Genomic DNA, 23,475 nt, shown 5'->3' on the forward strand with positions numbered 1-23,475 from the left:
AGGAGCCGGGCGGGGTGGGAAGGGGAGGCCGAGGGGGCGGTGGCCTTCACCTGGGGGCGGGGAAGAGGGCGGAGGGAAGCCTGACTAACCAGTCCCTGATTGGCTCGCGTTCTCCCATCGTGTCTCCCGATTGGACAATTTGCAGCGGGAGATGTTGTGAGGCGCGGTGGGGCGGAGCGAGCTGCCGGGGTCTGTGACAAGGCCCGGGAGCTGGGTGGGGAGGGAAGCGGTTGTGCCGCGGCTCCGGAGCGGCTGTGACCTGAAGTGTGGCGGACAGAGAAGCGCAGCAGCCTCTTCACCGTTCCGCTAGCCGCGCCAAATTCGCTCAGTCGCTCTGCAGAATTTATAAAAGGGAAAGAACTGAATGAGCAACGCTTGGCTAACTTCCCCCTTCCCACCACAGGAAGAGATTTTGCTGTGAGGCGTGAAGGGACACTCCCTTATCTGCAAGTCCCACGTCTGGTCGCAGCTTCATTGCCTGCCCGCTGCAAAAAAGGGGGGGCACAATTTGCCAATCCCCGTCCCCCGGTCTAGGACCTTTGATCCCTCGAGTCTGCAGATGTCGCTGTTATAGGCTTGTCCCCCTCTCCACCCCAGACGCCTACCACCAGGTCTCCTTCCCCGGGAGCAAGCCCATCCCTGGACGCTGCCACTCAGCGCTTGGGAGACTGCAGGGGCGGGGAGGGTTGTGTGTGCCTGGTTTTGGGGAGCTGGGGGGCGAGGGCTTGTAGGTCCCGCGACCCACGGGGAGGGGGCAGGCGAGCACCCCCCTCCGGCCTCCGGGTAATCCCCCTTCTCCAGCGTCGGTTCCCCGGGCCCGTGTTATTCAAGACAGAAAATATTCAGCCCCACAGCCTCCCCTGGGGAGGGGAGGGGAAGGAGGTGGAGTGGGAGGAGGTGGATCCAGGGAGGAAGAAGCGAGAAATCCGCCCCCGGGAAACAGCTCCGCGCGGCCGCGGAGCGAGGCGCTTCTGTCACTTGGCGTTCGCGGGCGCCGGAGCGGGGCCCCGGCCCGGCCCGGCGAGGCGAGGGGAGAGTCCGGCGGCCGCCGCCCCGCCCCACGCCCTCCCGCGGCGGCCGAGAGCCCGGGGCCGGCCGGGGCAGGTCGCGGCGGTGCCTGGGAGCGGCCGGCCGGGGGCGGCGGCCTCGGAGCGCGGCGGCGGCGGCGGTGGCGGGCAGCGCGGGATCGTCCTGCTGCGGGGTCCGGTTCACGCCGGGCGGGGCGCGCTGTCCCGGAGCCGGCCAGCCCGGTGCGGATCCACTCGTCCCGCTTCCTCTGGTGCGTGTCTGGTTTCTTTTCCGTCTCAGCCGGGAGGGCGCCGCGCTCGCGGGCCGGGGTGAGCCCAGCTCGCCGCAGGCTCTCTCCCTTCCCGCCACCTCAGGCCACCCGGCCTGGCGCTGGCTTGGGGCGGGAGGGAGCCCGCGGCGGGCGCCCGGCGGGGGCGGAGGGGCCGCGCCCGCGTGTGCAGAGCGAGGGCGGGCGGCGGGGCGGAGGGAAGGGCACAAAGGCCGGCGGCGGGCGCCGGGGTCCGGCCGGCCGGCCTTGGAGGAGGGGCGCCCGGGGCCGCTCATGAATATTAACCGAGCCTGCGGCCTAGCGCGTCCCGGCCGGGCCCGGCGCCCGGCCCGCGTCCCCGCTCCAGCTCGCCGCCGCGCTTTGGCCGCCTGGCCCAAGCGGGCGGGAAGGGTAAGGCCCCCGGTTTTGTCTCGCCCAGGGGCTCCTAGCACCTTTGAGAAAGCCCATATTGGGGCCGCTCTCTTTGGGAGCTGGAGGTCTCCGACCCGCCTCAGGAAGGGGCGGGGGAATCGTGGGGGAGGTGGGTGGTGGTTTGCTTTTTCCTAGTTTTTTCCCCCCTAGGTGGCCACAGGGGAAGGAAAGCCGTGTCGAGTTGTAGTTGGGGGAAAAGCCGCGACTTCAGAGTTGCTCGAGTGTGGCTTCGGAATCATGCCCCGGAGCGGGATTGGCGCCCGCGTCCCACCCGCGGCCGCGCACGCCTCCCCGGCCGTCCCCGGCCGTCCCCACCCAGCCCCGCCGCGGGCCAAGGAAAACAGCCGCCTCCTCGGGGACGCCGGCCGGGGCGGAGGGGCGGCGCCCGAGTCACCCGGAGACGCCGCCGAGCCCACGCCGGCCCCAGCCAGGCTGGCTTTGTGCTTGAGTTTTTGGGGGGCGGAGGGGAACGAGGAGGGGGCTTGAAAAGTGTGATCCCATTTCAACCTCGTGGGGGAGAAAACTTCCCCGAAGTGTCCCTGTCTGGGTGATGCAGAAAAGAACATGCACAGCCCTCTGCTCTGCCCAGGAAAGACATGAATTAAAATGCACTTGAATGGGGAACGATTTTCTTGAAGGCTGCATAACAGCCAGGTGTGTTTGATGTGTTTGACGCAACCGCTGGGCAGTTTTGAGATTTTTCTTTTTTAAACACCCCCTCGAATTTATAGGCTTTTTGTTTGTTTACGTTAAAAAAATTTTTTTTTGTTTTGTTTTGTTAGGGAGGAAACGCGAACTTGGTGTGGACATGTGGGCAAGACAGTGATAGGCGCCTGGAGAAAGTTCACGCCCTTTAACTTCTCCTTTTCCTAGGATCTCTCTGGGAGCTGACACTCGAGCCTTCACGACCCGTTCGGATTTTTCCAGGACTCAGGAGTGGCACTGGGAAGAAGGGGACCGCTTTCTGCAATTGGCCTCGACACTGGCTTCCAAGAAGACCTGTCGCCTTTGTTTTTAAGTCTCCAGAAATGGAAGAAGAAGGCGAAGTCAGTTGAAGTCGCGAGAAATCAGCAAGGCATTTGAAGGCGCTTCCTGAAAACCTTCATTCCCTGGCACGTTGTCTGTTTCACCAGCCCTGCCCCTCGGAGCTTGCTTGCGGAATTCTTCCCCTTCGGGTGTGTGGTGGCATCTCCCCCCCCCCCACCTCCAATGTGGATTCCAAAGGATTTGTCCCTTCTTTGTCATTTGAAATGAAATGATGGCCACGCGTCGGACTGGTCTGCCTGAGGGAGATGGTGACAAGCTCAAGGCCTGCGAGGTAAGCGCGGAGCCAGCGTTCCTGGCCAGCAGGGCGGTGGCCTGTGTCTTGAGTGTCCTACAAGTTGGGGGTGACCGGCCACCGGGCCTCACTAGGGGCTTCTCGGGGCTTTGAGCTGGTTGGTGGGAGCGCCCCAGGTTAACCAGTAGCGAGGTGAAGCCTGGCCCACGTCTGTTTCCAGAGACTCCCGTGTTTCTTTTGCAAGAACACGTCCCGCATTTTGGAATGTCCTCATCTTGGTCACTCCTCAGAGCCAGGAATTGTCCCATCTCTGTGGCTGTGGGTACTGCAAGCCTGAGAATGGGCACCTGAGTATCCGTTTTCCTTCAGTCCTCTTCCAAGATATTTGGAATTGAGCTGGTTGGGGGTGGTTTTGAGCGTTTTGTGTGTCTGTGTCCAGGATTTGCCCTCCCGGGTGCAGAGACGGCAGCTAGTATGCTTGTTGCACCTGGAACTTAGTCTTTCTTTGGCACTGACGGTGGGCGCCTGGCTGCTGTTGCTGCAGATCTCTGCTTTAGGTAGAAAAAGACGTGTTTTTCCGTGAACAATTCAAGCACAGCTCTGGAAAACGACCTTACAGAGTCGTAATTCCAACTCCCGGAAAAAAATCTCGTGCCTTTGCTGTTCTCTTATTTATACCCTCCCTTTCACACCTCTGGAGTTCTGTGAGCCGCTCTGGGGTGTCAGGTGGGTTGCGTTGCTGCTTAGGGTAGCATCTAGCATCTTCCCAAGGCCCAGAGATTTTACTCCAGACTTCCTAAAAATTTTTGAGTAGGCAGGACAGAAATCATAGACAATACATTGATTTATGACACCCATATACCTTGTTGCCTCTCACCTTTTTTTTTTTTCCTCCTCGCGTTTGGAGATTGAAGTATTCGGAATTTACTTCTATTATGAATACACTATGTTTATTATTGGCGGTTTCTGTAATTTGTTCATTAAATAGACTGAATATTGTTATCCTTTAAATTTTACTTTTGAGATGCCTATGTTTTCATTGAAGCGTTGAGGATTACTTTAGACAATAACATACCCAAGTGAACCCTCATTCACCGTCTCACGTTCTTTTGCACCGGATGTTAAATTTTAACTTCATAGTCCTTGAAACAAGGTCTGGTTGTCAGTGTGTGAGTTTTGGCATTTTAATAAAAATGAATCAGAAGTTAAATTTTGGCTCATAAAGCATGCAGAGAAACTTGCTTCATGCAGCTTACTTCATGTCGGATTAGAAGGTTTATGCAGAAAACGCTGTGAGGTACAGCGTGCTATTACTGTACAATTTATTAGAACTATAGGTTTACATTTAGAATCAGTGTTTTACTTTTTGACATCTGTAAACACCTGCTTGCAGGCAAAAGCATGATTAAATAGAACACCACAATCCTCTGATCACGGTAAACCATAATAACTCCTTTTGGAAGGCCTACCTGCAACCTGGTGATTGCTTAATGTGTATTGCAGTTACATAATAATATGTATTGTGGTCCTGAAGCCTTATTTGTCATTGTCTTGTGAATACTTTAATTAGCATTATATTTGCATTCTATTTGCGAGAACTAATGTTATTTGATGATTATTATTTTTTGGTCATTTAAGAGATGTCCTGAAACCAAGAATTTAGACACATCTTGTCCTTGGCTAGCAAGCAGTATTTCCAGTTTGTTGCACACTTGGCTTTTATTAACAATGACAGTTATGTATTTTTTAACGGCTGTGAAATTCGTTTTCATTTGGACCTTACTGCTGGCGGCATGGCTATCTTGTTTCTAGTTTGGGAATGAAGAAAACAATATCACCTGTATTTTGCTCATGTGAAATATATATACAGTATTTAGGTTTGGTATTAAACTACAATATTATTTGACTTTCTAAAGAATAGATATTTTGCCTAGATTCTATGTGGAAGTGGAAATAAAGGCATATATGCTGTCAGAAAACATTTTAAAACCTCAGGGTTGGGAGTGAAGAGAACTTGTGTGATTATTACCTGTATTTAGTTGTGTTGTGTTTTTATCTGTGATTGATGCTTCTGATACACATTAAATCTTGTGAATATTTTTTAGTAATAGGGAGTTGCCAATGAAATACTTCGGGCTAATATTTAGGTTTTTGAACACTGCTCTTAATTTTTGTCCTCAATTTTATTAGAAGCACTACATTCCACAGTGGTACTATCATTCTTTAAAAAATGTTAAAAATCCATAATGTGTTTGGGTACTACATTTATTATTGTGTTTTTAATTAACAAAGAGATGAGTATGTATGTCTCAATAGTAATGCTGTCAGTCAGCCAAGAAAACCTAACTTTGTAGGACAGCAGAAATCAATGTAATGAATTAATAGGAGTCTCTCTTTCATGCTTTAATTAGCCAACTCCACCTTCTCTGAATAAGGTCTTGCACTTTGTTGAAAAACAGCAAAATACTCGTTCATCTTAAGCATTACAATTTTATTGTGTTGATATATGAATACATTTAGGCCTCCCCACCCCCAGGATATGTTGGAAGGCTCAAAACAAATCAACAGCCCTCTTCAAATAAAAAATTAGGACAGTTCAGTAGAATATGTCTTGGCATTATACAGTAAGGATGGTCCAGATGGTACTCACATGAATTTATTTACTTTATACATCTCAAGGTGTATTTTTAAAACTTGAAATCACTTACTCTGAACCTCTTAAGTGATTTTTTTGGTGTGTGTGTATGTGTGTGTGTGTGTGTGTAGTCTGTCAAGTCTTCTGACACCAATCCTTGAGTAACTTTGCTCACAAAATCACTTTATATAGATTCTTCTGTGATATTATCACCCCTTTTCATATCCATATAGCTTCATCTTTCAAGGTTCAACTTTTTTTTTTTTTTAAGCCAAAGAAGAGAAAGCTTTCCCTCAGCTTTCTAAACCACATAATTTTTTTTTCCATTTCTAACATTTATTTCACTTTTTATCTGTAGTCCATACTCTTGTCCAGTAATAGAATTTTTGACACTTTATTATTAAACTTTTTACTAATGCAAATGAACTTATTTTTGTTTTGCTTCATGACCTAGGCTAAGATTATTCTATGATTGAAATGTATTATGGCTGATGAAATACACTTGTTGGTTGATTTTGAAATACTGTAAACAATACAATAAGACATTGTTCTGGGTACGAGTTTGTATGAATCCATGTATTGACTCTTCCTTCTGGAATGCTGGACAGTTGCTTTTGCTTTCATCCCAGACTCCCTGATTCCTTCTCAGTCACTCTCCTTTTCCCCTCCTCCTTTCTGTTTCCCTATCTGCCTCTTTTGTAGGGTTTTTCTTCCTCCTCTTGCCTCATTGTTGGTTTCATCCAGAGCCAAGGCCATTCCATTCCTTTATTCTCTTTCTCACTCCCTGGGTTTTATTTTACACTCTCCTGTGTGCTGGTGACTCCATAGCTACACCTGTATCTCAGGCTTTATGGTTGACCTCTAGACCTTTTCAGCCAGTTGCCTATTTACCGAATGAACACTTTTGGGGGATATTCCCCAGGCATTGCAAACTCATCAAATTTCACCGCTACCACTGACCCTTCCTCTTCCTGTGCGCCTTCTTTCGCTGAGTAGCACTACCATCTCTTTATTATTGATCCAAGTCAAAAACTAGGTCAGCATCCTCACTCTTCTGTCTCGTCATTCCTCATATGCAAAGTCCTGTGGAGTCCACATTCCCAATACCCACTACCCCCACCCGAGTTCAGGTCAGCTGCATCTCGATCCTGATGAACCACAGAAACAGACTCCCTATGGAGTATCCCAATAACTTAGCCTTGTCCCCTTCCACAGCTCTGCCCCTACCATAATCAGAATGATCCTCCTGATGGGCACATCACCTGAGGTCAGGAGTTCCACGCCAGCCTGAGCAACATGGTGAAACCCCGTCCCTACTAAAAATACAGAAATTAGCTGGGCGTAGTGGTGCACACCTGTAGTCCCAGCTATTTGGAGACTGAGGTATGAGAATCCTTGAACCCAGGAAGCAGAGGTTGCAGTGAGCCAAAATCGCGCCATTGTACTCCAGCTGATCATTACATTACCTCCTATAAGACAATTTTCTGTCTTCCCATTTCCTTTGAAATAAAATTCAGACTTCTGGGAAGTCTGAAAGGACTTCGGTAATTTGGTCTGCCCTTCTGTCTCACCTGTTACTTCTTTTTGTTCTTCCTAGATTGAACTCCAGTCAGGTCCTTTCTTCCACCCTTCCCTTTACTCTCCCCTGCTCCTCCTCCCTCTGCTCCATGGCTGAGTTTTACTGTCTTGTCTTCAATACTGCTTCCTCAGGAAAGCCTTCCCTGACCCGCAGGACTGTTTTAGCTGCCCCTGGTGTATTCTCTGAAAACATCCTCATTTTCAGGAATACCAGTTACAAGTTTATTTATCTATATCCCCCTTGGATTGCAGTCCCCATAAGAGCAGGGACCATGTTTGTTTCTACAGTGACTGACACACAGTAAGTGTCAGGTGATATTTTTTGAATGAATAAATGAATATGCAGGAAAGGCTCTACATTTTATTCAGTGTTCGTGTAGATTCCGGGACATTATACTCTCTTAATTATCTTCCTTCCTCGTTGTCACCTCCTTCTGTCTCTTTGAAGTTTCCTCAACATCCTGGTCTGCTAAACCTTCCTACACCTCAAGCCTCAGTTAATCCTCTTTTCTTCTCCCAATACTGTTTCATGGTTTTAAATATCAAGTATATGCAGATAATTGACATACACACACTCACTTATATTTCTTTACGTGTACGTGTGTGTATCTCTATTGCTGACCTGCTGCTCTGTCTCTCAGATTCAGATTCCTATATCCAACTGACCTGACTGCCTAGAATCTCCATTAGGATAGTAAATAGGCGTATCTAAAACCACAATCCTGACTCTACCTCCGTTCCCCTAGCTCACCTTCCCAAGTCTGCTCCTTCCAGTCTTCCTCATCTCAAGCAATAGCAATCCCACCCTTCCAGGCCAGGAATCTTGGGGTGATCTTTGATGTCTCTCTTTTTTCTCATACATGACATGTGGATCCGGTTGACTTATTTCTCCACTTCAGTCCTTGCCAGCCTGAAGTCTGTTCTCCACACAGCAATCAGGACAGACAATTTATAAATCAAATTGTGTCATTCCTTTGCTCAGATTCCTCAAATGGCTTCTCATTTCTCTGAAGATTGAAGGCCAGAGTTCTTGCAGTGACCTGCAAAGCCCTGTATAATTGGTCCTCCCCCTCCCTGAGCGTAACTCCTGTGCCTCTTCCCTCCTCACTCTGTGTTAGCCATTCTGGTCTCTTGCTTTTCTGCATGTACACAAACATGGGAGTCCCCAGAGCCTTCCCACTCACTGAACTCTCCTCTTAGAACACTCTTCTCTCGGTCTCTGCACGGCTTGCTTCCTTGGCTCCTTCGGGCTCTTGCTTAGAGGTCACCTTCTGAGTGAAGCTTTGCCAACCACTCCCTTTATTGAATGCCCCTCCCCTGCTCCCTGTGCCATGCTCTGCCTTCCTTCTTTGCTTTGTCTCTGTATCACTTAGTCTCCACCCAGCATGCTTATGCATTTGATTTTGCTTGTGTATTTGAGACAGGTAATATATCTAGAATGCAGGCATTAAGAGTGCAGTTTGTCTGTTTTGTTCGCATTGTATTTCTTGTGCCTAGAAGAGTGCCTAGCACATAATAGGTTCTCAATAAATTTTTTTTTTGAATGAATAAAGACTTAGAAAAACTCCAAAATGTTACTGAGTTTGCATTTGGACGTGTAGTATGTGAATTCTTATTTTATTTATTTTTGAGGCAGAGCCTTGCATTGTTACCCAGGCTGGAGTGCAATGGCACAATCTCCGCTTACAGCAACCGCTGCCTCCCAGGCTCAAGTGATTGTCCTGCCTCAGCCTCCTGAGTAGCTGGGATTACAGCCGTGTGCCAGCACGCCTGGTTAATTTTTGTATGTTTAGTAGAGATGGGGTTTCGCCATGTTACCCAGGCTAGTCTCGAACTCCTGATCTCAAAGTGATCCGCCCACCTTAGCCTCCCCGAGTGCTGGAATTACAGGTGTGAGCCACTATGCCTGGCTGAACACTTATTTTAGTTTATACAAAATATGTACAGTATGAAGTATGTTCTCCCTTAGACCTCGTGCCTACCTTGAATTCCATTCTATTTCCGTTAGAACTGCTGTCAAAATTTTTGGTGCCTTTTTTCTTTGCACCTTTTTTACCTCTGGGAAGCTGGTAACCAAGTAACAGAGTGTAGTACAAATGTATGAAACAATTTCCACTAAGAGATGAGATCATGATAATTAACAGACAAGTGAAAGAGCAATCTGGTCGATAAAAGAAACTGTAAAAAGATAATCTGTGTATGGATGACGTTTTATTTCTTAAAACGAATGGCTAGCATATGAATGTTCCTTATTACATATTTTTATTTTTTCATATCACAAATATTTCATAACCAGTTAAAAAAAAGATCACAAACATTGTGACGAAAGATTAACAGTTTATTCTGAATGATGAGAATATCAGGATTATTTTATTTTTATGTTTTCTCTTTTTTATTACCGAAACGACAATAAAAGAACACTATGTATAGACTTTTAAAATAGGTAATATGTAATCAGTCTTGTGAAAATTTGGTTTGTAGCAAACTACACCGCTTAAAACAATACTTAAAAAGCATACACACTGCTCAAAACAATACTTAAAAACAATTTTTTTCTTTTGTTTTGTTTTTTGAGACAGACTCTCACTCTGTGTCGCCCAGGCTGGAGTGCAGTGGCGTGATCTCAGCTCACTGCAAGCTCTACCTTGCGGGCTCACGTCATTCTCCTCCCTCAGCCTCCCGAGTAGGTGGGACTACAGGTGCCCGCCACCACGCCTGGCTAATTTTTTGTATTTTTAGTAGAGACGGGGTTTCACCGTGTTAGGATGGTCTCGATATCCTGACCTTGTGATCTGCCCACCTCAGCCTCCCAACGTGCTAGGATTACAGGCATGAGCCACCACACCTGGCCAAAAAACAATTTTTAAAAAGCATGTTTCTTCATTGGAGGCATAGGATCTTCATTCTAGGCTAATTATAGTACCGTATAACTCTATTATTTAATTGTAATTGTGTGTTTCTTCACATACCTGAATGTAAGTGTCAGAATACTGTTCCGTGCCAAAAGTTTTATGCTGCAAGGTTGGGTTAAAGCTAAAACCTGTTAGAATTGAGAATGATGGCAGTAGCAGCAGCAGGGATCATTAAGTGGCATTTCGGCAGAAGCCTGGATTTGAATGTATTGAGTGGGGCCTATCACTAGATAAGAGCCATCAGCAAAGTGAGTACCCAGATCTAAATAATTTCTCCATAAATTGTTAGTGTTCCTTCCCATTCATTTCTTCCAGGTTAAGCATTTTATGAAGTTCATTGTGCCTTGATGTTCTTCATTTCTTTAGTTACTACCAGGTCAAGTAATCTAGCACAAAAGTAATATTCAGTTTCTTTTGTTCTTTGCTTTGGGAAGGGTCCTGTCATCTTATTATAGTTAACAATATGCTGATTTAAGTGTGGGCAATGCTAGTGTTGATAAGATGCACAGATGCTGTTATTCAATGCAGCTATTTTCTGTTACAGAACGACCATATGGTAGGCACTTGTTTTTCTGTCTGGTTGATGTGATTAGATTACTAAAACGAAAGGTTATTGGACTTAAAGATGTCCTACTATTTTATCTAATTTTAATTGACGATAAGTAATTAAATGTGTTAAAATATTATAAGCCTTCCATATCTTCCCTGGTTTGAAGTAGAAAGATATCTAAATGCAAAAAACTCAATTTTGGATTGCTTTCACTGAAATAGTTTTATGGTTTAAGTTGCCATATTCTTATAAAATTGGGTATTGTACAAATAGTTTATTTCACAATATAATCTGGATGATGACATTTCGTGCTTCTCAAATAATCCAAAAGACAAATGGATATACTATACTATAGGTTTAAGAAACTTGATGCGGGCTGGGCATGGTGGCTCAAGCCCATCATCCCAGCACTTTGGGAGGTTGAGGCAGGAGGATTGCTTGAGCCCAGGAGTTCGAGACCAGCCTGGACAAAATAGGGAGGCCCCCATCTCTAGAAAAGAAAAAAAGAAACTTGATGTGATGGAAATGTTTTATAAGTCCTCTTACTTCTAGTTATCTATTTAATATGCAAGAATTTCCACTGTGTAGATTTGTGAATAAAAGAATAGATCGATAAACCCAAATTTGATATTTCTGACTATTCATCTGTTTTGGGGAAAGTAGACAGATCAGAAGAAACTGTTTATTATCGTAAAAAAAATAAAGCAACAGGGAAGGTAAAGACTTTATTTACTTTTCCCTGGTGACTAGCTGCTGTTGAGTTTTCTATTTGATATTGGGTGTGTTTTTGATTCAGAATTGGTTACTTATTGCCTTTCCCCCTGTTGCTTATCTCTGTTCTGAAGAGGGCTCTGGCATAGTCAGGAGTAGTGCTATGTATGCAGCACTGTTTATAATCCCACAACTTCTTTGCCCTTCGTACAACCTAAGGAAGATACTCTCTTGAGTTCTATTTTTTGTTCATTGCACTAATTAATATATTGAGAAGACTTATATTCTTAAGTATATGTCCTGATTTTCTCATTACTCACAATGTAGAGAGTGTCCTTAAATATCAGTAGATACAAAGCTGCATTTATGATTATATTTAGACATTCTTCTGGATGTGGCATAGCTAGTGTGATCTTGGGGATTCATCAGCACCATTTTTTTTTTTTACCTTGAGGTAATACGTCTGTAATACCCAGTATTTTCCTAGTAAATACAGATTGTATATTTAAAAGAATTTGTGTAAGCCAGATCAGTGAGACCTACTTTCTTCTCTGGGTTCTGGATATTGGCTTCTGGAAACATTATGTGCTAGTGGATGTGAGGGAAAGGAAAGGCTCTGGGCGCCCCATTCACATCAGATTGTTATTCTTATCCTTTTAGGAAATTGTTTTTGCTTTTGTTTTCATTTAATCATATAGATGCCCTTCTCTGTCCATAGATTGTATAAACAGTCAGCCCTCTGTATCCATGGGGTTGCACATCCGTGGATTCAGCTAACTGTGGATCAAAAATATTTGGGAAAAAAATTGTGTCTGTACTGAACAAGTACAGACTTTTTGTTCTTGTCATCATTCCCTAAACCACAGAATAACAACCATTTATGTGGTATTCACATTGTATTAGGTATTGTAAGTAATTTAGAGATGATTTACTGCAGGAGGCGTGTTAGGTTGTATGCAAATATTGCTTCATTTGATATTAGGAACTTGAGCATGCATGGATTTTGGTATCCGCAGGAGGTCTTGGAACCAATCTCCCACGAATATTGAAGGACCACTGCATAGATCATATCTATTTTGTGGCAACATAGGTCCAGTCTCTGCCTGTCCGTACATGGCCTTCTCTACTGCATGCCCAAGTCTCCATCTGCCTTTCTTTTGTAAGGTCATATGTCATTGGATTTAGGTAATTCTAAAGATCCTTAACTTGGCCAGGTGCAGTGACTCGCACCTGTAATCCCAGTACTTTGGGAAGCCGAGGCAGGCAGATCACTTGAGGTCAGTTTGAGACCACTTTGGCTAATATGGCATGAGAATCACATGAATCCAAGTGGCAGAGGTTGCAGTGAGCCCAGACGGAGCCACTGCACTCCACCCTGGGTGACTGAGTGAAACTCTGTCTCAAAAAAAAAAAAAAGTTCTTAATTACATCTGCAAAGACATAAGGTCATGCCCACAGATGCTAGGTGGACATATCCTTTCAGGGGGGTTACTGTTCACACCCCTACACTGGGGTTTCTTCTGTTTGGTCACATGCTCAGATGTCTCTCTTTGCCCCTTTCTTTCCAGATGCTGATGCTGTGTACAACTTAAAAGTGTTGTTAGTGATTTGCCTCTTCTCGTGTCTGTTGGGTTCATAGGGATGCCTTGACACCTAGTTTTGTCGTAAATATTGCCCATGTGTTTTTGTTGTTGCTGTTGGCTTGCTGTCTGGCTGCACTATCTTTGTTTGAGGGGAGAAGGGAATTCAGGGAGATTTCCTTGTTGATTCTTAAATAAGGAAAAGATAGTTCCATGAATATTATCCTTCATGGGAAACTGGTGGAGTTTTCTAAAGGATTTTACAGATGAAGATATTCTGACATGGGGACTGAAGACAGGAAAAGTAGACTATGTTTAGTGATGATTTATAAAAGCTTGATTATAGTTGGGCCTTTAGTCTCTGAGTTTTTCTTTTTTTTCTTTTTTTTTTCTTTTTTGGTATGAACTTTTGTTTAGTGGTTCCCCTGGGAACTCTTGAAAATCAGATGCCTGAAACCCTTCGTTTCCTTCTCCCAGAATTTTTCAGCATCTTAGAGGATGGAATAGTATCAGTTGTTAGATATGCAGCGATTTTGCTAGAAGCCAAAGTGCTCCAACTACTTTCTTTCTCTCTCTCTCTCTTTCCTCTTGCTTTGCTTTGCTTTGCTTGCTTGCTTGCTTGCTTTCTTTTTCTTTCTCTTTCTCTCTTTCTCTCTCTCTTTCTCTCTCTCTTTCTCTCTCTCTCTGTCTCTCTTTCTCTTTTTCCCTTCTTCCTTCCTTCCTTTTTTTTTTTTTTTTTTTTGAGATGGAGTCTCACTCTGTCGCCCAGGCTGGAGTGCAGTGGTGCAATCTCAGCTCATGGCAACCTCTGCCTCTCGGGTTTAAATGATGGACCTGCCTCAGCCTCCCAAGTAGCTGGGACTATAGGCACCTGCCACCATGCCCAGCCAGTTTTTGTATTTTTAGTAGAGATGGCGTTTCGCCATGTTGGCCATGGTGTTCTTGAACTCCTGACCTTGGATGATACACCTGCCTCAGCCTCCCAAAGTGCTGGGATTAAAGGCGGGAGTTACTGCACCAACTACTTTCTTAGTGAGACTGAGGAAGGAAGCAACTTGTGTTTTGCCTACAACTGGTGATAATGACCCTTTTGTTCCTAAGATAAAAGTTAATCAAAAATGATTCAAATTTGATCTAGTGCCAGACTTTCCTGTTATATTTAGAAGTGTCCTTCCACATTTATTAATAAATTCAACAAACATTGAGCACCTTCTAAGTGCCAGACACTGAGGGTGCAGCAGCGTAAAAATACAGACATAGTCTGGCTCCTACCTTCATGGATATACATGGGCAATGGGAAGTGCAGACAATTGAACAAGTACTTATAGTGGAGTTACAATGAATAGGATTTTAGGAGAAGAGTAAGGAGCTATGAAAACACATAGCAGGCCGACCTCACCTATTGTAGAGATCAGGGAAAATCTTCCTGGGAAGATTGTGTCTAAGCTAACTCGGGAAGGAGTTAACTAGGTAGAAGAGAAGAATGTTGTGGCAGAGGGAACAGCTTTAGTTTCTGAATATGCTGCAGCTAGGTAGAGTATCTGTTATCTCTAGAATACTAGGGAGAATATCTAGTGTCTCACCAGATACTCTCTATTTAGAAATTCTACATGTGGTGTATCTAGAATATCTATATCTGAAGATACTGGATATTTTCCCTAGCTGTAGCATATCCTTTTAGTGTACCTCAAGTTAATTTTCATAGAAAGAGCAACTCTTGTTTTTACCCATATTTCATCAGTTTCCATACCATCTACATTACATTATTACCATAACACAAATAAAACAGACATAGAGGCCGGGCGCGGTGGCTCACGCCTGTAATCCCAGCACTTTGGGAGGCCGAGACGGGCGGATCACGAGGTCAGGAGGTCGAGACCATCCTGGCCACCCCGGTGAAACCCCGTCTCTACTAAAAAAAAAAAAAAATACAAAAAACTAGCTGGGCGAGGTGGCGGGCACCTGTAGTCCCAGCTACTCGGGAGGCTGAGGCAGGAGAATGGCATAAACCCGGGAGGCGGAGGTTGCAGTGAGCCAGTGCACTCCAGCCTGGGTGACACAGCGAGACTCCATCTCAAAAAAAAAAAAAACAAAAAACAAGAAAAAAACAGACATAGAGATTTGTGCAAAAATACAACTGACTTATGTTAAGCTTGAATGTCACTTGTTGGGAGCAGAATTGAGTGTCTAGATTATCTTCCCAGACATAAGGGTTGAGCTTGCAGTACTGTTGGATTCAGTTTGCAGGTATTTTGTTGAGGATTTTTGTGTCTGTGCGTCAGGGATATTGGTCCGTCGGGTTTTGTTGTTGTTATTGTTTTTGTTGTGTCCTTGTCTGGATTGGTTTTTTTTTTTTTTTTTTTTTTTAAAGAGATAAGGTTTTGCTCTGTTGCCCAGACTGCAGTGCAGTGACATGAACATGGCTTACTGTAGCCTCGACCTGCTGGCCTCAAGCAATCTTTCTTCTCAGTCTCCTGAGTAGCTGGGACTACATGCATGCACCATCACACCTGGCTAATTTTTAATTTTTTTTTGGAGAGATGAGGTCTGTTTTGCCCGAGCTGGTCTTGAACTCCTGAGCTCAAGCAATCCTGTCGTCTCGGCTTCCCAAAGTGTGGGGATTACTGGCATGAAACACTGTGCCTGGGCCCTTTTCCAGTTTTGGTATCAGGGCAATACTGGCCTCATAGAAGGAGTTAGGGAGAATTCCTTATTCCTTGATTTCTTACAACAGTTTCAGGAGAACTAGTTCTTTTTAGTTCTTTGTATGTTTGATATAATTTGGCTGTGAATCCATCTGGTCCTGAGCTTTCTTTGTTGGGAGATTTTTTAAAATTACTGATTGAGCCTTGCTACTTGTTATTGATGTGTTCAGGTTTTCTGTTTCTTCTTGGTTCAACCTTGAGTGGCTGTATGTTTCTAGGAATTTATCCATTTCCTCTAGGTTTTCTAGTTTGTGAGCATAATTGCTATTTATAATAGTTTTTGATGATCGTTTGTATTTCTGTGGTATCAGTTGTAATGTCTCCTTTTTCATATCTGATTTTGTTTATTTGGGTCTTCTTTCTTTTCTTTGTTACAACCTCTATGGAAAACTGTGTGGAGATTTCTTAAAGAAGTAAAAATAGAACTACCATTTGACCTAAGAATCTACTCAAAGGAAAAGAAATCTATTTATCAAAAAGTTACCTGCTGTTGTATGTTTGTTGCAGCACTGTTCACAGTAGCAAATATATGGAATCAACCTAAGTGTCCATCAGTGGAGGAATAGACAAAGACAAAGACAATGTGTGGTATATTTGGAATGGAAGGTTATTCATGGAATACTATTCGGCCATAAAAAAGAATGAAATCATGTCTTTTGCAGCAATATGGATGTAACTGGAGGACATTATCTTAAGTGAAACAAACTAAGCACAGAAAGTTGAATATTGCATGTTCTCACTCATAAGTGGGTGCTAAACATGTGTATACATGGATGTAGAGAGTGGAAGGATAGACAGTGGAGACTCAGAAGGGTGACAGGGTGGGAGCAGGTGAATGACGAGAAATTAGTTAATGCGTACAGTGTGTGGTGTTTGGGTGATAAATATACTAAAAGCTGACCTGACCACTACACAATCTATCTATGCAAATAACAAAATTGCATATGTTACCCCATAAATTTATACAAATAATTATAATAGAGTTGAGCTTGCCATGGGATCAGCCAGTATTGAAGAATTAGCCAGGAAATGAAGAATTTTGGTTGGTCTAGCAAGTCAGTTAGGCAGAGTTCAATTAAGCCAGCATCTATGGTAATTATAGTTTTGGGAGTTGATGAGGTCATTGAGGGAGAGAAGGGGGTCAAAGTCCAGAACCTGAGGGAATACCACCAGTTAAGGGACGGACAGAGGCAGACAAACCAGCCACCAAGACGAACTAGTTAGAAACATGCTTTTCAGTAGCCTCAGTTTTCAGATTTTGAGGACTTTGAATTTGAGCTTTATATTTAGCCTTTGGCAAGCTTCCAGCAGCAGCATTGTTTAACCTAGCTTCTCTCAAACTTCTTTTGCTATTGAAGACTTTTTTTACTTAACTGTAGTTTATATTCTGCATCCTATAAAACAAGTAGTAACATACTTTGGGAACCACTGCTGTATACAGGCAGAAAGGAGCAACAGAAGGAATTTACAGGGTAGTCATATGATTAGCTTTTGGTTTAAAAGATGCTTTTGTTAGTCTTCCACAGACAAGATTCCAGAGAGGAGTGACAGGATGTTTGGGAGACCAACTAGATGCCCTGTGATAATCTAGGAGAAAGTTGATGGGAGTCTGAATTTAGGCAGTGCCGGTGGAATGGAAAAAGGACAGTTTAGTATATGTTTTAGGAGAAGTGACAGGATTTGGTAGCTGGATATGAGAGGTAAGGAAGGAGTCTTTGGGTGACTAGGGGGATGAGTTGTACAGTCACTATGCAGATTAGGGAATAGAGGAGGTAGTGCAAGTTTGGAGGGAAGGTGATGAATTCAGTTTTGGACATGTAGTATGTAGGTGTTTGTGCTTAGCAAGTGTTTAGTCATGCAGATTTGGAGCTTGGGAGAAAGGGTGGTGTTGAAGAGGGCTTTAGAAGTAATTCATAGTTAAAATCACAGGTTGAGGTGACAACACCTATGGAAGTGTAAGAAATTAGAGGGAGGTCAAGGATAGAATTCTGATTTAGACAGAAAGGGGTGATAATCTTGAAACTGTTAATCATTTATTAGATATCTGTTGGACACTGTTTTAAGCATGTTACAGATGTTATTTCAGGTTAAACCTCATGTATGTGTTACTGTCTCCATTTTACAAATGAATGATTTGAAGCTTAAAGGATAAGTCTTTAGCCTCCTTGGTCACACATCTGTCTTATTAAGATCTAGGCTTTTCTCACATTGCTACATTGCCTTTTGCAAAAAAGTAATAGTTAAAGAAGTTGTAAGAGAACAAAGAGAGTGGAATTGTGGTACCCATGATGAGAGTCATTGAAGGAGTTGTTAGCTCTGTGTGGCGCTACTGAGAGGTTAAGAAAGGATGGAGTACCCTTTGGTACCCTTGGGATCAAGTCATTGTGAGCATCATTAATGATGGCACAGCCTTGTGTTGGAATTTGTTTGCTGTGGACCGGAGCCAGCATAGTTGATTGATTTATATATTACCTCCCCAAGTTGTGTTTTCATTGAATGACTAAACATGCCCAGAAAAGGAGGAAAAGCAATAACCTTTTAAAAATCAAATAATGTTAAATAATAAGAATTTTATGAAAACTTTCCTTCATGATCTAATAATTTAAATGTACTGGTGGGAATTGCATTTGGGAAGATGATGTCGTTCTGGCAGTTAGCTATTGCTGCTTAGACAGGAAAGGGAGGGGAAGATCTTATTTGTGGACCACATCACTGCAGAGCTCTCGTAACCCGCTGCTGTGCTGACAGAAGCTGAGTCAGAGAAGAGATGCAGACTGCGCTATAGGCAGTCATGGCCCAGTTCAGGATTTTAGACTGCATGATCAACCACAATTGGAGTTTGTTGTGCAATCTGTATTGTGCATGGAGTGGTCAGGTTTGTTTCATAAGTGTGTATGTATGTATTTGCTTTTTAATTCAAAACTGCTATGATGTATAAAGCAAAAGTAAATCAGGATATGAAAACACTGTCTTCCTGTAAGAGTAGGAAAGTAATCTTTTAGAATATATTTTTTGTCAAAATACTTTTTTAATGTGACAAATCTAATGATCTGAATTTAAAAGAATTAAGTTAATTCGTAAGTAGCATAGATGAGACTATTTGCGGAGATTTAAGTGGTGGAGGAGGGGAAGTTAGAATGAATTACTTAAAACTGGCAAAAAAATTAAAGCAATATAATTGTAACATAAGTAAATGTTACATATTTTTGAAGGCATCTGACATTGTATTTATTAGAAAGTAGGAAAGATTTTGGAATGAGTTGCTTTTTAGCTAGTTTTTCAGTTTTAGTGAAATATGGTTCTTGAGTTCTTTCACAGTGGGATTAAATGGAAGTACTTTTTAAAACTTTTTCGATTACTAGTCTGTTTAGAAAATGGTTATTTTGCAATAGAGAAAATCTACTACGATAGCTATCATCTGCTTTTGAGTGTTCTTCCCTAAGAATCAAAAGCTCTTGTTTTTCCTTTTATCCCTTGATCAACACTGTTATTATCAGACTGTTGTTGTTAATCATAGATAATATTGTACATATTCAGCATAATGGCTTCTTTTACAGAATAGAAAGTAACCTGGATGATAGCTTTTATTCCAGTTATCAGTGAATCTTTTAAAACTATGAATTATTTACCTAGTAGGTTATTCATCACTTTGTGGGTATTTGTCTTCCTTACTAAATACAACTTATTTAATATTGCTTGAAATTTGAAAGGAAAACAGTTGAAAATGTTATTGAAAGCAATGAATAATAAATAAAGCACGCTGACCATGGTTGCCCCAGCCCCAACCATTTCTCAGTTCTTCCATAGCTGTGATGTGAGCTTCTTCGTTTATGATATGGAATTAGTTCCCAGTGGGACTTCGGGGTCTCCAATACTTTATGTCCTGTTTTCTCTATTCTGGAATGGTGAAGAAATATTTTCATAGTTTAGGCTGGGCATAATAGACTAATGTATCAGAGAAATCAGAGGTGGAGAAGGTCATTTAGTCTCTGTTTATTTCAGCGTAAGATTGATCCCTCAATGCACTTTCTAGTTCTGTCCCTAATGGATTTACATTACTGTAAAAAATATGGATTTTGGATGGCTGCTAAGAGGATAAAAGAAGATAGAGGCTGCAATTATCTTAACATGTAAAATTCATAGTATCAGGAGCCTAACAAAGCTGAAACTTAACATATTTTAGTGTTTAGTGACTCGTTTACAGCTATTACTAAACTCATTAGTCTCATCATCAGAAAACTTTCTAGTTTGAGGTCTGAGAACTTTTTAAGACTTCTTCATTCTGGGTAATCCCAAAGGAATTTTATTTGAGTTGCAATAGAATCTAGGGATGCATTGATTCAGTAAGCCAGTGATACCAAGTGCTTTTGGATGTGCCTTGGCCTGGGGTTTTTTGCTAGGATTGTTGTTGCTACCATCCTTGTGGTTTAGGTCTGATCGTTGGCCATTTAGTTGCCAAAGTCTCTGAGAAGAAGAATTTGTAGGCCGGGCACAATGGCTCATACCTGTAATAGCAGCACCTTGGGAGGATCACTTGAGCCCAGGAGTTCGAGACCAGCCTGGCCAACATGGAGAAACCCTATCTCTACCAAAAATAGAAAAAATACCACCAGGAGCGGTGGCTCACATTTGTGGTCTTAGCACTTTGGGAGGCCAAGGTGGGAGGGTTGCCCGATCTCAGGAGTTCGAGACCAGCCTGGGCAACATGGCAAAACCCTGTCTCTACTAAAAATGCAAAAAAAATTATCCAGGTGTGGTGGCGCATGCCTAATAATCCCAGCTATTTGGGAGGCTGAGGCACGAAAATCGCTTGAATCCGGGAGGCAGAGGTTGCAGCGAGCCGACATTGTGCCACTGCACTCTGGCCTGGCAGTGGAGCGAGACTGTCTCAAAAAAGAAAAAAAAAAATAGAAGAATAAGTTAGGCATGGTGGTGCGCACCTATAGTCCCAGCTACTCAGGAGGCTGAGGTGGGAGGATCGCCTCAGCCTGGGATGTGGAGGTTGCAGTGAGATGAGAATGGGCCACAGAGTGAGACCCTGTCTCAAAAAAAAAAAAAAAAAAAAAAAAAAGAAAAAGAAAAAAAACGTAGAACTTAGCATAAAGTAAAAATGGCATATGACAACATCTCATGTGGCTTCTATGCCACCACTTAAAGTATTTGGTGGAGGTCACACAATCAGTGCTTTGGGAGCCAGGCACTTGAAGAGTAAAGAAAGTGAGTGGATGACAGTCAGGAATTAGACAATAGAGGCGGGTGGAGACTGGATTACTAGAGATTTGGCTTTAGGAGATTGTTGTCATGTTGTACCCACTGTTGTCAGATCATTTAGATTTCAAGAGAAGCTGAACATTTGAATTTTCATGTGAACTTGTCCTAATTTTTTTTTTTTTTTTGAGACGGAGTCTTGCTCTGTCGCCCAGGCTAGGTGCACTGGCACGTTCTTGGCTCACTGCAAGCTCTGCCTCCCGGGTTCTTGCCATTCTCCCGCCTCAGCCTCCCGAGTAGCTGGGTGTGTACCCACTGTTGTCAGATCATTTAGATTTCAAGAGAAGCTGAACATTGGAATTTTCATGTGAACTTGTCCTAATTTTTTTTTTTTTTTTTGAGACGGAGTCTTGCTCTGTCGCCCAGGCTAGGGTGCACTGGCACGTTCTTGGCTCACTGCAAGCTCTGCCTCCCGGGTTCTTGCCATTCTCCCGCCTCAGCCTCCCGAGTAGCTGGGACTACAGGCGCCCGCCACCACACCCGGCTAATTTTATTTTTGTGTTTTTAGTAGAGTCGGGGTTTCACCGTGTTAGCCAGGATGGTCTCAATGTCCTGACCTCGTGATCCATCCGCCTCGGCCTCCCAAAGTACTGAGATTACAGGCGTGAGCCACCGTGCCTGGCCAACTTGTCCTGATTTTTAAATGTTGATGACTAATTCAAGGTTTTCAAAATAGTGAGATCTAAGCAAAATACATCTGCTGGCCAGATGTGGTGCTAGGCTTTTAGTGTATAACTTCTTGTTTGTAGGAATACTTAGGGCAGCACTTGGTTTCTTTGAGTTTCACCGTTGAAGCTAAGCAGTTATCAAGGATGCTGCTGGATAGCCTTGGGAAGCTTACGGTATAGGTCGGGAAGAACTATGGGTGAGAGGAAACAAGTCACAGAAAAGGCAGGATGGGAAGGAAGAAGAACAACTGAAGGAGACAGAGAAAAGAAATGATATCATGGGAAGTGGGAGAGTGGCCATCATGTTTCTCAGGTGGCATACTGAGAATTCTGCAAGGTAACATTACTTATTAAATATTACCACTGTTGTATGGAGGCAGTATAGTGTTATAGTTGAAAGTGCAGAGTTTAGTGCCCAAGAACTGAATTCAAGGCCTGGAGTTGTTCCTGGCTCTGTGGCAGTGGTATGGCTTGAGTGTTACTTGCCTTCTCCCCTCTAACAGTACCTCCATCAGGGATTGTTGTGAAGATTAAAATGAGGTAACCTGGATATAGCATTTAACATAGTGCTGGCAGTTGAGTGCTTAATACATGCTTACAATTATTATTAATGTATTCTAGGTTGTTATAGGTGATGTTATACGAGATTTACATTAAAACTAAAGAGATGGTAGTAAAAAGAGCCATTACTTTTAAAAATTACAAATAAAATACATGGTTACTTGTAAAAACTGGAAAATATATAAATTAAAATTGGTCTACGTAATTAAATCTTTCAAATTCAACTCCTGTTAATATGTTGATACTGCTGTTTTTTTCACCCAGTGCATCTAGTTGGTGTGTGTGTGTTTTACAAGCTGGAATCATATTATGTACATTTTTCCATTTTAGGACATTATTTTCAATGCCTATATAATATATAGTGTATAGTACAGTGTATATAATTCAGTGCCTATATAATATATAGTACATAGTACAGTGTATAATATACTGTAATATATATTATACACTGTACTATACACTATATATTATGTGTATGTATATGTATTGAAGCCATTTATCTGTTGAACATTTAAATTGCTTCTAGTGTTTTGCTGTTATAATGTATGGTGAATATCTTTGTGTTCTAAACTGTTCCCTGTTCAGGATTATTTTCATAGGATACTCTTAGAACTGAAATTAGGTCACAGTGATACTATCTTTAGTGAGACCTCATCTTTACAAGAAAATTAGCTGAGCATAGTAGCACACACCTGTAGTCCCAGATATTTGGGAGACTGAGGTGGGGCGATTGCTTGAGCTGGGGAAGTGGAGGTTGCAGTGAACCGAGATTGTGTCACTGCACTCCAGCCTGGGCAACAGAGCAAGACCTTGTCTCAGAAAAAAAAACAACCACAACAAAAAAAACATTTTTATATTCTAAAGCTCTTAGAGAGGTGATTGTTCTTGGGCTTCTTGACAGACGAGTGAACTAAAAAAAGTTATAGATTACAATACTGGTTATTCCCACACCACCATTAAGAATGGAGGTATTGGCTGGGCGTGGTGGCTCATGCTTGTAATCACAGTGCTTTGGGAGGCCGAGGCGGGTGGATCACTAGGTCAGGAGATCGAGACCATCCTGGCTAACACGGTGAAACCCCGTCTCTACTAAAAATACAAAAAAAAAATTAGCTGAGTGTGGTGGGGGACACCTGTAGTCCCAGCTACTCGGGAGGCTGAGGCAGGAGAATGGCGTGAGCCCGGGAGGCGGAGCTTGCAGTGAGCTGAGATCGCACCACTGCACCCAGCCTGGGCCACAGAGCGAGACTCAGTCTCAAAAAAAAAAAAAGAAAAAAAGAACCGGAGGTATTTTCTTCCCCCCACCAAGGTGTGTGATAA

The 23,475-nt window shown here is 43.3% G+C and overlaps 1 protein-coding gene across 16 annotated transcripts in view; it reads left to right on the forward strand.

Annotated features, from left to right (window-relative positions):
* The first annotated feature begins 966 nt into the window (after positions 1-966).
* Positions 967-23,475, forward strand: part of LOC105480021 (Rho GTPase activating protein 21) — a 134,160-nt gene continuing 111,651 nt past the window's right edge. For 2 of the 16 annotated variants that reach the window (XM_071070384.1, XM_071070386.1), the window contains exons 1-2: positions 967-1,279; positions 2,582-3,026. In XM_071070384.1, coding sequence (XP_070926485.1) covers positions 2,964-3,026 — 63 coding nt within the window. In that variant the 5' untranslated portion in view covers positions 967-1,279; positions 2,582-2,963. Of the gene's footprint in view, positions 1,280-1,551; positions 1,688-2,099; positions 2,363-2,490; positions 3,027-18,242; positions 18,534-23,475 lie in introns of those variants that run through there. The other 14 variants (XM_071070378.1, XM_071070383.1, XM_071070385.1 and 11 more) reach the window with 10 other exon arrangements.

The sequence above is a fragment of the Macaca nemestrina genome, chromosome 9 (assembly GCF_043159975.1).
Source record: "Macaca nemestrina isolate mMacNem1 chromosome 9, mMacNem.hap1, whole genome shotgun sequence".
NCBI lineage: Eukaryota > Metazoa > Chordata > Mammalia > Primates > Cercopithecidae > Macaca > Macaca nemestrina.